This window comes from Salvia splendens, chromosome 20 (genome assembly GCF_004379255.2).
Source record: "Salvia splendens isolate huo1 chromosome 20, SspV2, whole genome shotgun sequence".
In the NCBI taxonomy this organism is placed as follows: domain Eukaryota; kingdom Viridiplantae; phylum Streptophyta; class Magnoliopsida; order Lamiales; family Lamiaceae; genus Salvia; species Salvia splendens.
This window is the reverse complement of record NC_056051.1, coordinates 24787839-24799778: the sequence shown is the minus strand read 5'-3', so window position 1 is coordinate 24799778 and position 11940 is coordinate 24787839. Positions and strand designations below refer to the sequence as shown.

Here is an 11940-nt window from a genome sequence, read left to right as displayed (position 1 = left end):
GCGAATATTAACAAAAATATAAAATCGTAATTTCTCAAAATTAATCTCATTTTTAATTATGAAAACTTATTCACTATTTCCCTTAGTTTCTCTCCTAATTTATCTATTTTTTTCTTAATTGATAAAAAATGAAACTAATTTTTGTAAACAGACTTATTTTTCTTATTTGATTAAATGAAACTAATTTTCGTAAATGAATGCAGTAATATTTTGTTCTCGATACATGATATTTATTGATAATTATTTTTTCGATCTATGATATTCATCGGTAAACGAGAGAATTCTTCCATCAAAGACAGAAAAAGAAACTATATTCATAAAATTCAAGCATAAAGATTAGAAGCCAAAGAAATGAAAACAAGTGCAAATCTATTTCATGACATCAATCGTCAGATGTCTACACGAATTGTTCAATCGTTACAATGCAAATTACCCAAACAAATTTAAAATGATACACACACTTTGTTGATGTAACAACAATAACAAAACGTCCATAAATTAAGAATCTTGCCATCCTCATCAACCAACTTTCTACATAATAGAAACGCTGTCACCATCAAACCTACGCCCGGTTTGCTCGATAATCGAACCTACGTTGACAAGGAGGGGACCGGAGGCGAATGCACCTGATCAAAGAAACAAGATTTAGATCAAGGCTGATTTAAATCAGGAATGTATGTATAGTTGTTAAGTGATATAACAAGATACTAACCTCATAGGTAGTCTTCTCCTTGCACTCCGATACATTTTGAAGCGCTGATGCTATCGCTTCTTAGCAAGCAACGGGCGCTGTAGCACAATGTCTTATGATCATTTGTCGGCCTAGCTTTTGCGCTAGCGTTTGGAGCTTCTGATCTTTTGATATCCAATGAATTCTTGGGACTCCTTAGGGCGGGGCGTGGAACTGGCACCACTGCTCGGCTTCTGGAATCGCTTTGGTCAGGTTCATCGTCAATGAGCCCACACACGCGTTCCCTGCCACCAAATCAAATCAGGGTGTTAGGATATGAACGAAACATGATGGACACCATATCCAGGCAAGGCACTTTACCTGGGCAAGGAAGCGTAGCGCCTCCTCATTGGCAGCCTGCCTGCTTTCCCGGCTTGTCCTTCCAGTCGGAAAAATTGTTGCTTAAATTGATCGACTCCACTGAAAAATCATACTCTTAAGTTTAGAGGATAATATTAACGTAACCACCACGGTGATCTCCTAATCATACAGTTCAGCATATACTTCACATACGTACACAGAAATCAATTTATACTAACATTTAACGTTTGAAATGACTCGTTGCAGGAGGAAGAAAGAAAATCGAGTTAGATACATATGACTGGTAATTAATTAGGAACGATAAAGCGCTTGGAATTCTCGTGTGTCAAACCAGAGTTAACACAGATTCCTTTTAATAGCCCGACCTTGGATACATAAAGTGAATCTGATCCACGCCACGGAGGTACTCCTGGAGCATCTGGGGATGATACTCCAAGATCTGTTTGCTTAATTAAGATACAACGTAAGTAACAGCTAACGCAAGTACAATATCATTCACACTTCACTAGTAATGCTCGTACCTCGCGGTAGATCAGTTCCCTCACGTCTTCTTTGGTCAACTTTCTTCTTTCAAATTCAAACTCAAATTTTGAGATGTGTTGAGTTGACGGTTCATCTTCCACATTTGCCAGCCCGTAAAAATATGGATCTGACAATGCCTGTACAAATATGGTGTTTTTTTTACCAATGCCAATGCAAACACATCCGTCCTTACAATGAAAAATTATTATAGCAATACTTACTTCTTCAGCAGATGGACGATCTTTGGGATCAAATGCAATTAGACGCTGAAGTAAACGAAGAGCCAGGGGATCAACATCTGGGAACCTTTGCGACAGAGGTATGGGTGCTTTCCTTCTCATGCCACTCAAAAATCTCCGGGCCTTCTCATTTCGAATCTATATGTGAGAAAAGGATTCAACTTGTCAAATGATAAGTTTTGTCAATTTAAATTTGTCTACCTTGATTTTCAAGCAAAGAGAGAAGTTCAGTCATGACGAAGGAACAAACCCTCGAGATGGCCTCAGTAGAAGGTGTGCCAAGAAGATCGGTTATGAGTTCCAACTGGTGGACAACGTTCTTCCCAGGAAACAATGGTTTTCCAGTTATCATTTCTGCAAATATGCATCCTATGCTCCAGATATCAATAGCCGGGGTATACTGTAATAGGAAAACAACATTAAGGAAATCAAACACACGGATCTCAATATCTTGTATGCTGTCAAAGAATTATCCTTTCTTGTAATTCAGCAACTAGTCTACACAATCACTTTATAGAGAGATTTTCATAGACAGCACAAAGTGATTTCCAGACAAGGGAACTTACTTTGGAAAAGAAAGAACCACAAAGTTCAGGAGCACGATACCACCGGGTAGCCACATAATCCTTCAGATAAACAACATTTCAACAAAATTAAAATATTACTAATAAATAAAAAATCGTGACCTCCATGAAATCACACATAATTACTTACAGTCCAGAAAACAGCAGATGGGGCATCACCAAATGATGCACGAGCTAACCCAAAGTCGCATATCTTCAACTTGCAGTCTGCGTTAGCAAGGATGTTTTTGGGCTTCAAATCCCGGTGGAAAACATTTGCTGTCGAAAATTTAAAAAACGGATTTCTTAGTAACTACAGAAGAACTAAAGGAACTTAAGTAGATAAAACGCTTACCTGAATGGATATATTTTAAAGCTCGAAGCAACTGATACAAAAAGAACTGATGATGCCCAGGAGTAAGGTCATCATTCGTCTTGATAACATGGTGAAGATCTGTTTCCATCAACTCAAACACGACATATATATCCTTGAATTCTCTCCGACAAGGAGGCAACATGATATGCTTAATCTCAACAATGTCCGGGTGCCGAAGCAGCCTGAGGAGCTTGATCTCTCTGAGAATGCGAGTAGCTTCACAGACATGCTCAAAAATGTCATTTATCTTCTTTATAGCCACCTTTTCTCCAGTGTGGGTATCAACTGCAGCAGCCACAACACCATAACTTCCCTTACCAACAACCTCTTGGATTTCGTACAAATTCGCTTCACCATACTCGGTGAAGAAGTCCTTGAAAGGCATGTTCTGACAAGACAAAAAGAAACATCAGGCACTTACTATAACATACATGAGAAATTCAGATGGGAGAATAATAACTTTATCAAATGAACAGAAATTGTAGTGATGTTGTGACAATACCCAAAAAATAAATCGACTACAATTCTTATACTAAATTTATAATTTAAAGTTTAATAAGGTTGGTTGCATTCATTAATCCTAGACATGAAGAAAGTTAACACTATCAGCAGAATTCAAGAAGATGAGAGAGCAAGTTTATACTGTTGAGCTCTTGAGCGAAGACAGAGGCCATAATCATTGCAAAGGACATCACAAATAATCATATTAAGTTGCAGCCAATACAGCATTCCCTACATCCAACTCCAAAGAAGTGAACAATAGGAGTATAATTTTCATAAAATGTAATTATACATCAAAACATAAAAAAACAAGCTCCCCTATTTGTGCAATTCAAAATAACCCCAAACTTCAAAGGGGGGATCACACACCCACAAAAACAAAGATTGAAAAAAGTCCCTTTTCTCAGATGATTAAGCAAGATCCTAATCATAACACAACGGGCTATTGATTGAATCATGAAAGATAAAATTACCAGAATTTTTTTTAATTTCTGGAACACAAAAAGCAGATCTGCAATCACACATACTTACCTGAATCATTAGTTTCCAAAAGGAGAATAAGAGAGATAATGAGGTTTCCTTCCGGAGAATGGCAGCTCAAATTCACAGGCAATCACAATTCCATTCAAGTAGGATACTTCTATTTATACAACCTACACATAAAAATGAGTTGACATCTTACGAAATACAGTTATTAAATGCAATTGAAAGGGCATATTTGAATACCTTATTATATAATATCAGAGATAAGATAAACCATGTGAAAACTTATGCTTTCTCAGCTACAGAGCGGTGGGGGCTCTTTAATTTATACTTCCTTCAATTAAACACACGTCATAGTTAAACTAATTCAAGATTTGATTTTTTCCCCAACCAGCCGAAATTGAGATCTACTACTACACAAGAAATGCCAAAATTCGAGATCCATATAAAATATAATGGCTCTTTAATTTATACAGTATACAATTAAACACATGTCACGGTTAAACTAATTCAAGATTTGATTTTTTTTGCCCCCAACCAGTCGAAATTGAGATCTACAACACAAAAAAATAAAATAAAATAAAAAATTGAGGTCCATATAAAATATACTCACTCGATTTCCACCAATTTGGTGTGAACTGAAATCAACTAGAGCGAGTGAAAGAGATGGAGATATCAATCAACCAATTACCAATAAAATTCACCCCAATTTGTGAAGTTGATAAAAAAAAGCCCAGGATTGGGGAATTGGAAAATGATTAAATACAGCCAATTAGGTTAGAGCTGGTGAAAGGAAAGCGTCAATGAAGATGGCCCAGAAATTCAATGTATATACAACCTCCCCCGCGTCCATTCGGCCGTGGAAAAGGACAAAACTCAGCTAATTAAATAAGTAAAAATATCATGCTTTGAATTGCGAGCCTTATCTATGTCGTGCGCGTGAAATTCACTCCGAAAAAACGCACACACCCGTGTGGGTGCGTGTGTGTTTGGCGGCAAGTGGTGGGCTTTACCTTTTCGTCGGTGGATTGCGTGAAGATGGAAACGGCGGCGAATTTGAATACAGTCTTCGATGAAATGGATATGATATGAGTCATATGACAGATGATCTACTCAACCAAATTGCAGATTTTTTATCGTCTTAAACAGATGTGATTGGGTTTAGCTGTTTCTTACAGATGTTTGATTTCATTTTATTCAATTTTTTGGAGCTAATAAATTGTGGTTTTGTTTTTAATATTAGAGTGTCCACCATGGGGAGCCACGGCCCGCGGCTCCGTGCGCAGCCACCCATTGCAGAGAGCCGAGAGGCGGGGCGCAGGGCCGAGAGCCGAGGGCGAGCCGCGGCCCTCCGCTGCAGCGGGCCGCGTTTCGTGGCTGGGCCGCCAATTTTTTTTTTTTTTAATTTCGAAATTTTTTTATAAATATGAACTTCCATTTACATTTTTTTCACTTCTTTGTATACTTCCAATCCCTTCATTTTTTATGTTGTGTTTTTTAAAAAAATTCGTTGTACAATTTTCCCCTATCAATAGTACGACGGAAATTTGACTCTAATTCGTAACTTTATTAAATTATGTTTGTTTCCCAAATTATTAGTCTACTAAAATTTAACATAGTTAAATTAAAAATAACAATAAAAAAAGAAAACAAATTAATTTTTTTTATAGAGGGCCACATTTGGTGGCCCTCGTTAATTTTGTTAATTTTGTTACTTTACCATTGCGGAGGCCGGAGGGCCACATGAGAGCCACGAATGATGGCCGGGTCATATTTGGTGGCCTTCAAGGGCCACCATTGTGGACACCCTTAAACTACTACTACTAATTTACAACTGTTTGTTTTAAGTACTCATTAAACTACTAGTACTACTAATTTACAATCATTCAGAATTTCGAGACACATAGTTTGATGACTACTTACTTAGCTTTATCGATCGTAAATCAAAAACAATTTCACGTTTTTAAACATATAGTAAAATATTATTTGAAGATGTATAATTTTATTTTTAAAATTATAATTTGATTTAAGTTCAAAGTTCCTAAAAAACAAATCACTTGAAATGATTCGTAAAGAGTAAATAGAAGTATTTTCTCATTATAAGAAAAAGAAAATGTTTAACAATGAAACATTAGTACTCCTTCTCAAAAGAAACAAATAAAAAAGAAACTTTAATTACTTTTAGTTAATATAGGGAATAATGCATTTGATCAAGTGGTTATACATTTCATAACTTGCATTTATTTTACCTTTTGCCAAATCAAGGTTCTTTAAACAGGTTTTTGCACAAGTAGATTCTAGTGAAGAAATCCTTTGGCCATCTAAAAGAAGTAGAAAGGTAAAAGTAGTAGAAGCCCTCATTACAATACTATATGAATTCCATTGGTAATTTGTTATAACATCAAAATGGATATAATAATCATATAAACATACTCAAGTCTCTAGATAGCCAAAAGTGATCCAAGTATGAGTGGCTTCAACTTCAGTCATCTTCATTGTCATCACCAACAAAATGTGCAATGAAGCTAGGTACTAATTCATAGTTGCAACTTACTGTAACATGCTTCACACAAGAGCACTCACTTTCTTCCTCCTCCGAGCAGGCCTAGCATTCGATGGTTTAGATCCATCCGCAACATTAATGGACTTGTTTCTAGTACGTCTTGGCCTTGTTTCAGCACGATCTATTGGTTCCCCGTTGTCTTCTTGGTTCATATCTCCTTGTCTCTGAAGATTTACATCAGCTCCATCGATTTCTGTTGGTGTTGTAAGCTGATATTGTACTTCATCGATGAGCGCATCCATACTGTCTTCGTCTTCTTGTCCCACCCAATTCACATCCTGCGTTTCTATTTTACGAGGCCTTCCCCTTCCCCTCCGAGTCTGCCCTGACTGGATGTTTTTCCTCTGCTGCCTAACTTTTTTGCTCCCGCGTGATGAAGGAATAGTTTCACGAGTAAAGCACTCATCCCCCATATTCTGTTCCAGTGGCTGAATCCTTTGATCAGTTTCCTCACCATCTGTCAATAGACATAGTATTTCTACGGTTGGCGTACCATCCATACACGCATCACCTTCCACTCGCACGATTTGATCCTCCCGAATAGCAAGATTCAGACGATCTTGACTTTCTTGTGCATGAGGGACTTGTTCCGTTTGATCTGTCTCCTCATCATCTGTCGATAGACATATTATATCGACCATTGGCATAGCATCCAAGCGTAAATCACCTTCCACTCGGCCAATGCACGCTTCTTCCATCACACCCTCCTTGCAAGGATAATCACTCCCCCGACCCCTACCCCTGCCATGTCCCGGAACACAAGCACGTTCTCCACCCCGTTTCAACTTGGGATGAGTTACACTTCCCCTCGCATTCTGCTTATGCAATTGCCTCCTTTTCCCACGATTACACTTGTTCGTTCCTCTCCTCTTGAGTTCGGAACTCCAGCTAGAGTCGGAAGTGTCACTAGAAGCACACGTTGGACTAGAACTAGCAGCGGGGCGAAGGCTGGTAGTACGAGTAATCCTCTGCCCGGGGCTGGGCTTAGGGGGGGCAATGGAGTACCAACCATCATAGTTCTTAGTAATGGTGCCATTTGTAGAAAGCCTATCCAAATGGTGGTTAAGGAAAGTATCATGAGCCCAAGGCAAGTCCTTTTGTTCCTTCAAAATAAACCTACATATTCCCCCCTCATCACAACACCCCCCATCCTCTTTCAACTTCTTTATAGCATTCTCAATCATCTACACCAATTTTACATTGCAATTACCAAAAAAAAACATAAAAATTGTACATGCAATTAATTCATAACATCATAATCATCATCATCATCATCATCATAAATATCATCAAAATGCATGGTTGAAACAAGATTTGTAGAAAATGGGGAAGCAAAGTAGTACCCATTGATAAGTGGGGTGATCAGGAGTGTGGATAGAGGGGACTGATTCTTGAAAACGCTTCTCGATCAAGGTGGTGTGTTCGAGGGAGAGCGATTTAGATGGAGATGAAGCGATGGCGCATTTCAGCACTAGCGATTTCAGGTTTTCAAGTGTGCGGCCGTGGGCGGCGGTGCTTGCAGCTGCATGCGGTGGCGGTGGTTGTGGTTGTGGTGGCTCTTGCTGACTCTTCATATTTCACTTCAATTTTTGGAATTTTACTGTCTTGATTCACACTAGACGACATGTCCTTAAATTATTACCACTAATAGTACTTTCCTTCTCTCAAAAAAATACGACATGTCCTTAAATTATTAACACTAATAGTACTTTACTACTACAACTTTCTAGAAAAATGTATTCTCGTTTTATTTTACTAGTATTAAATACAACTCGAGAATAAAAAAGTTCTACATAGTGAGTATTTCAATTGATCTCGTTTTGTTACACTCTTTAATAAAATAGCCTCACTAACTTAATCATAAAAAATTGGGGTCGGACTGCGACTGTAGGGGTTCGATCTGGTCTGTGCGTTATGGTAAGGGAGAGAGGTCAGGGCCACGGCGGACCTATGTGAATCGGAACTTGGAGAGAGGTCTGATGTATCCAGAGCGAGCGTTATAGCGATAGAACTACAACAAGATTTTTTTTACAACAAAATCATCTTTTATAAACTACTACCATAAAATTACTCGCTTTGTCCCAAGGTAATTGAGACATTTTTTGGACACGAGATTTAAGAATTTGATGTATTAAAATTAAAGTGAACAAAGTAAAGTAAGAAAGGAATAAATTAAGAGAGAAAAAGAGAAACTAAAGTATGAGAAATGATAAAGTTTTTACTATAAAAAAAATGTTCAACTACTTTAGGACAATCCAAAAAGGAATATGTCTCAATTACCTTGGAACGAAAGGAGTATGAAAATGATTTTAACATTAATCAATTGCGTTAATTGATTACTTTACTTCATAACGAATAGGTAGGGATAGCTATTTAAATAATGTAATTATAGATAACATTAACTATGTAATAAGTATTTGATATTTAACTAATGTAATTTTGAGTTAGTTAATTTAATTATATAAATAATGATAATTAAAAAATAAAATTGAAATTGGATGATAAAAAGCATGAACTACAGAAATCAAGTTGTGGTGTGGTGTGGTGTGGAATTATTAGAGTGGTATATCAACAGAAAATAATGATGTGACAAAATTATGGTCTGGTTTGAGGTATGAGTTAAGAATGCTCTTTCATAATTGAATAGATGATAAATAAAACACTATAAACTCTTAATAACTCAATTAGTTAATAACTAATTAAATTTTTGGGTTGGCCAATGGAGACTTTTTAATGGCAACCCAATAACAAAAATTCCATTTTGCATATGAAAACACAAGTAGAGAGCATAGATATAATTACATGAAACACATAAAAACAATAGATTATTGAGGAATCATTTTTATTAGAAACCAAACAGCAGCCTAATAATATGGAAGTTGAAGCCCCATATACATTTACAATGAGTCCATGCTGTAATAATTATAGTAAGTTGAAGACAAACAACAACAAACAACCACAAGAAAAATATGCAAAAAAAGTGCAAAACAGACTAGTGTAGGTATAATTTTCACCATTTACTTGAGTAGCATTTTGTAGCTTTTTCAGCAGTGAAATAAGGCTGGAAATGTTTCACGACTTCCTCGTACGTCGGCCTCTTGTAGTCGACTGCCTGCTCAACAACGTCTTCGGGTGTAGCCCATTTCCATTCTGAGAATTCTGGATCTGTTTCACCATTTGCTAAATTGATCTCACTCTCTTCTGCTGTGAATCTCATCAGAAACCTGTCCATTGCAACGAGACGAGGTAACTCTTTCGTGCAGAGAGACATCTCATTAGTGACACCACATAACTAAATATAGTCTAGGGCTCTAGGCCGTTGTGCATCAATAAGAACTCAGAAAATCATGATTTCTTGTTTGTTGGTGCGTGAAATCTAAACGAGACGTGCTTGTTTAAGTACATCAAACCATTCTGAAAATCGACTCTTCAACAGCTAGAAGGGTGTTTGAGGAATATGACAACATTTAAACTCCACAAAACCAGACATAAACAAATTGGGAGATACTACACAAGTTAACCAAATGTAACGAGTCGTGAACTAACCATTTTTGTGCCTGTCCGTGCCATTCTCCACCCCAGAGTCGATTCACCTTTGACTTTACAGCCGGAGGGAAGTCATAGGTCAGCCATTCTGGAACCTGATGATTCAAAAGACTTGAGAAATGAGCAACAAACTTGTTCACACTTTTTTAGCCAAGAATTAGCATCAGTAGCTAGTTTCTTTAATAGTTATCGCATATTGAAAATGAACGAAAGACATGCTACTAATAGGCCTCCAACTCACAACTTGGAAAAAAAACTTGCAGAAACATTCAATAAACCAAGCAAACATCACAGTAATATGACATCGACTCTAACAAACCTCGTCTACTACTTCAGCAGACACGACTCCAGTTTCTTCCCTCAATTCTCTGATCGCTGCAGACCTCGGTTCCTCTCCTTCTTCAATACCACCCTATGAAAGTTATGCACAAATTTTTCATTTGACAATGCATATTCAGATAACAAATCAATGTATTCAAAGAGATTTGAATCATATAAATCGACTACCAGTGCCTTCCACACAAGCAAGCTCAACAAACAGAAACAAGCAGCCACTCTCAGTGAAAGATTATAGCAACTATCTTTAAATTGAAATTTAAGTGAAAAAATAAAAACAGTCACAAATATTGCTCTATTTCAAAGTTCAAACTAACTGTGGCTTTACCTGAGGCATCTGCCATGCTCCAGGAACATTAAGTCTAGAAGCCACAAACACCTGCAAATAATTAGACAGTCATTTCCATATCAATTTGAGTTTATATTTACAAAATCTTAAAAGGGGATTTCCTATTAAACATGGGCCTAAATTAAAATCAAGAAAAAAGAGAGAGAAAAATACTCCAAAAAGCATATAAAACCCCAACTATAAGAGGGTTTTAGGATAAATCAAATAACTTCAGAAATTATCACAACCACAAAAAAGAAACAATTTTTTCATCAAATTGTTAGCAAAGGAGCTTCCAACCATTGAAAACTATTTCTTTTGAGCTATAAAATGAAAATCACAAGAAATCTTTCCATACCCTCATTATTCCTAATCAAACAGGATAAAAAGATTGCATTTTGATGACATGAAACAACAAAACAAACTGAAAACCAACCACCCATTACCAAATTACTCAAAAACTGCACAAACACCAACACCAAAACTAAATCAAGAACGCATTTTTTTTCCCATGAAAGCAACAAAGATTGTGTTTTTCTTCTTTCGCCCTTTTCTACTTACCATATTATCATCATTGATGAGACAAACTCCAACGTTAGGGCGATAGCCAGAGGGCAGACCCTCCATTGTTTCTCTCTCCTTAGCTGAATTTCACCTGTGTCTCCAAATTTGAGAGAGAGAATCTCTGGAAAAATACAGATCACTATCAGAATATCACTTTAGCAGAAAGTCAAACACCCTCATTTCTACTGTTTTGAATGTGTAAGAATGAGCTGATGATGACGTGGAGTACGTTGTGAACAGAGAGACTTTTTCGTGCGCATCTAATTCTTGAAAGTTTTTTTTATAATTAATTATCTTCAATATTATTATTACTAATTATTTAGTGGAAGAAAGATACGGTGATGAGCAGCCGATATAATCTAATCTTATCCTTTAACTCATTCATTAATGTCTACTTCATAATTGCTGATTTTCAACCATTCATTCCCACTGTTAATATTAAATTTCAAGAGCCATTTCCCCTCAAAAAATTGATACTATGATTCTTATTTATAGTCACTTTATATACATATATAATAATTATTATTTTAATACTATTAATTGTTTGGTGGGAATCTCACATTTCCTATGGGTTTTATAGAAATTGAATATCAACATCAAAATTGTGATGAAAAAATGGAAAGGATTAAAAAATAAAATTAAATAGTCTAATTAAAATTGCAAGTTGCAGTTGAATGTATTGGTGTATTTAAAGATTGGGTTTGAAGTGGAATAAATAAAGGTGAAAAGTGGTGGTGGGGGAAAAGGGTGGCGTTGACATTTGAAAAGTTAATGGAATGAAGAATCTTTATACTGATGGAATTTCTGTTCAGTTGCATTGTACTCTATTTATTAGCTGTAATTACTTTAGATAAGGTTATTAGTATTT

The 11940-nt window shown here is 36.5% G+C and overlaps 3 protein-coding genes across 8 annotated transcripts; all 3 read right to left on the bottom strand.

Moving 5' to 3' along the window:
• Window positions 1-352: 352 nt before the first annotated feature.
• Window positions 353-4893, bottom strand: LOC121782595 (mitogen-activated protein kinase 9-like). Of its 6 annotated transcripts, none has more exons than XM_042180505.1 (13): window positions 4749-4893; window positions 3784-3905; window positions 3395-3483; window positions 2731-3139; window positions 2527-2654; window positions 2379-2438; window positions 2063-2212; window positions 1795-1950; window positions 1573-1710; window positions 1417-1490; window positions 1052-1150; window positions 713-975; window positions 353-626 (listed from the first exon to the last, which is right to left on the bottom strand). In XM_042180505.1, exons 4-12 carry the CDS (start codon window positions 3134-3136, stop codon window positions 714-716), a joined length of 1473 nt encoding a protein of 490 aa, XP_042036439.1. In that variant the 5' UTR covers window positions 3137-3139; window positions 3395-3483; window positions 3784-3905; window positions 4749-4893; the 3' UTR covers window positions 353-626; window position 713. The 6 variants fall into 6 exon arrangements, with proteins under 6 accessions (XP_042036439.1, XP_042036437.1, XP_042036438.1 ...); XM_042180503.1 differs by lacking the exon at window positions 4749-4893 and adding an exon at window positions 4349-4579; XM_042180504.1 differs by lacking the exon at window positions 4749-4893 and adding an exon at window positions 3979-4307.
• A 1199-nt stretch (window positions 4894-6092) lies between these two features.
• Window positions 6093-7872, bottom strand: LOC121781725. The gene is made up of 2 exons (XM_042179422.1): window positions 7642-7872; window positions 6093-7482 (listed from the first exon to the last, which is right to left on the bottom strand). The coding sequence occupies exons 1-2, from the start codon at window positions 7870-7872 to the stop codon at window positions 6301-6303; spliced, it is 1413 nt and encodes a 470-aa protein (XP_042035356.1). The 3' UTR covers window positions 6093-6300.
• Window positions 7873-9123: 1251 nt separating this feature from the next.
• Window positions 9124-11258, bottom strand: LOC121780687 (nudix hydrolase 25-like). The gene is made up of 5 exons (XM_042178318.1): window positions 11070-11258; window positions 10509-10559; window positions 10164-10256; window positions 9845-9939; window positions 9124-9522 (listed from the first exon to the last, which is right to left on the bottom strand). The coding sequence occupies exons 1-5, from the start codon at window positions 11133-11135 to the stop codon at window positions 9309-9311; spliced, it is 519 nt and encodes a 172-aa protein (XP_042034252.1). The 5' UTR covers window positions 11136-11258; the 3' UTR covers window positions 9124-9308.
• Between the last annotated feature and the right edge of the window lie 682 nt (window positions 11259-11940).

What these genes read in the sequence shown, in the direction of transcription:
- LOC121782595 (XM_042180502.1), bottom strand. An exon ending in TTTAAAATATATCCATTCAG is followed by an intron (nt 2,655 to 2,730) that starts GTAAGCGTTTTA and finishes AATTTTCGACAG; the next exon opens with CAAATGTTTTCCACCGGGAT. An exon ending in ATCGTCCATCTGCTGAAGAA is followed by an intron (nt 1,711 to 1,794) that starts GTAAGTATTGCT and finishes ATATTTGTACAG; the next exon opens with GCATTGTCAGATCCATATTT.
- LOC121781725 (XM_042179422.1), bottom strand. Translation starts at nt 7,872, where the DNA reads ATGAAGAGTCAGCAAGAGCCACCACAACCACAACCACCGCCACCGCAT. An exon ending in ATCACCCCACTTATCAATGG is followed by an intron (nt 7,483 to 7,641) that starts GTACTACTTTGC and finishes AAATTGGTGTAG; the next exon opens with ATGATTGAGAATGCTATAAA.
- LOC121780687 (XM_042178318.1), bottom strand. Translation starts at nt 11,135, where the DNA reads ATGGAGGGTCTGCCCTCTGGCTATCGCCCTAACGTTGGAGTTTGTCTC. An exon ending in GAGCATGGCAGATGCCTCAG is followed by an intron (nt 10,257 to 10,508) that starts GTAAAGCCACAG and finishes TAACTTTCATAG; the next exon opens with GGTGGTATTGAAGAAGGAGA. An exon ending in CACGGACAGGCACAAAAATG is followed by an intron (nt 9,523 to 9,844) that starts GTTAGTTCACGA and finishes TGCAATGGACAG; the next exon opens with GTTTCTGATGAGATTCACAG.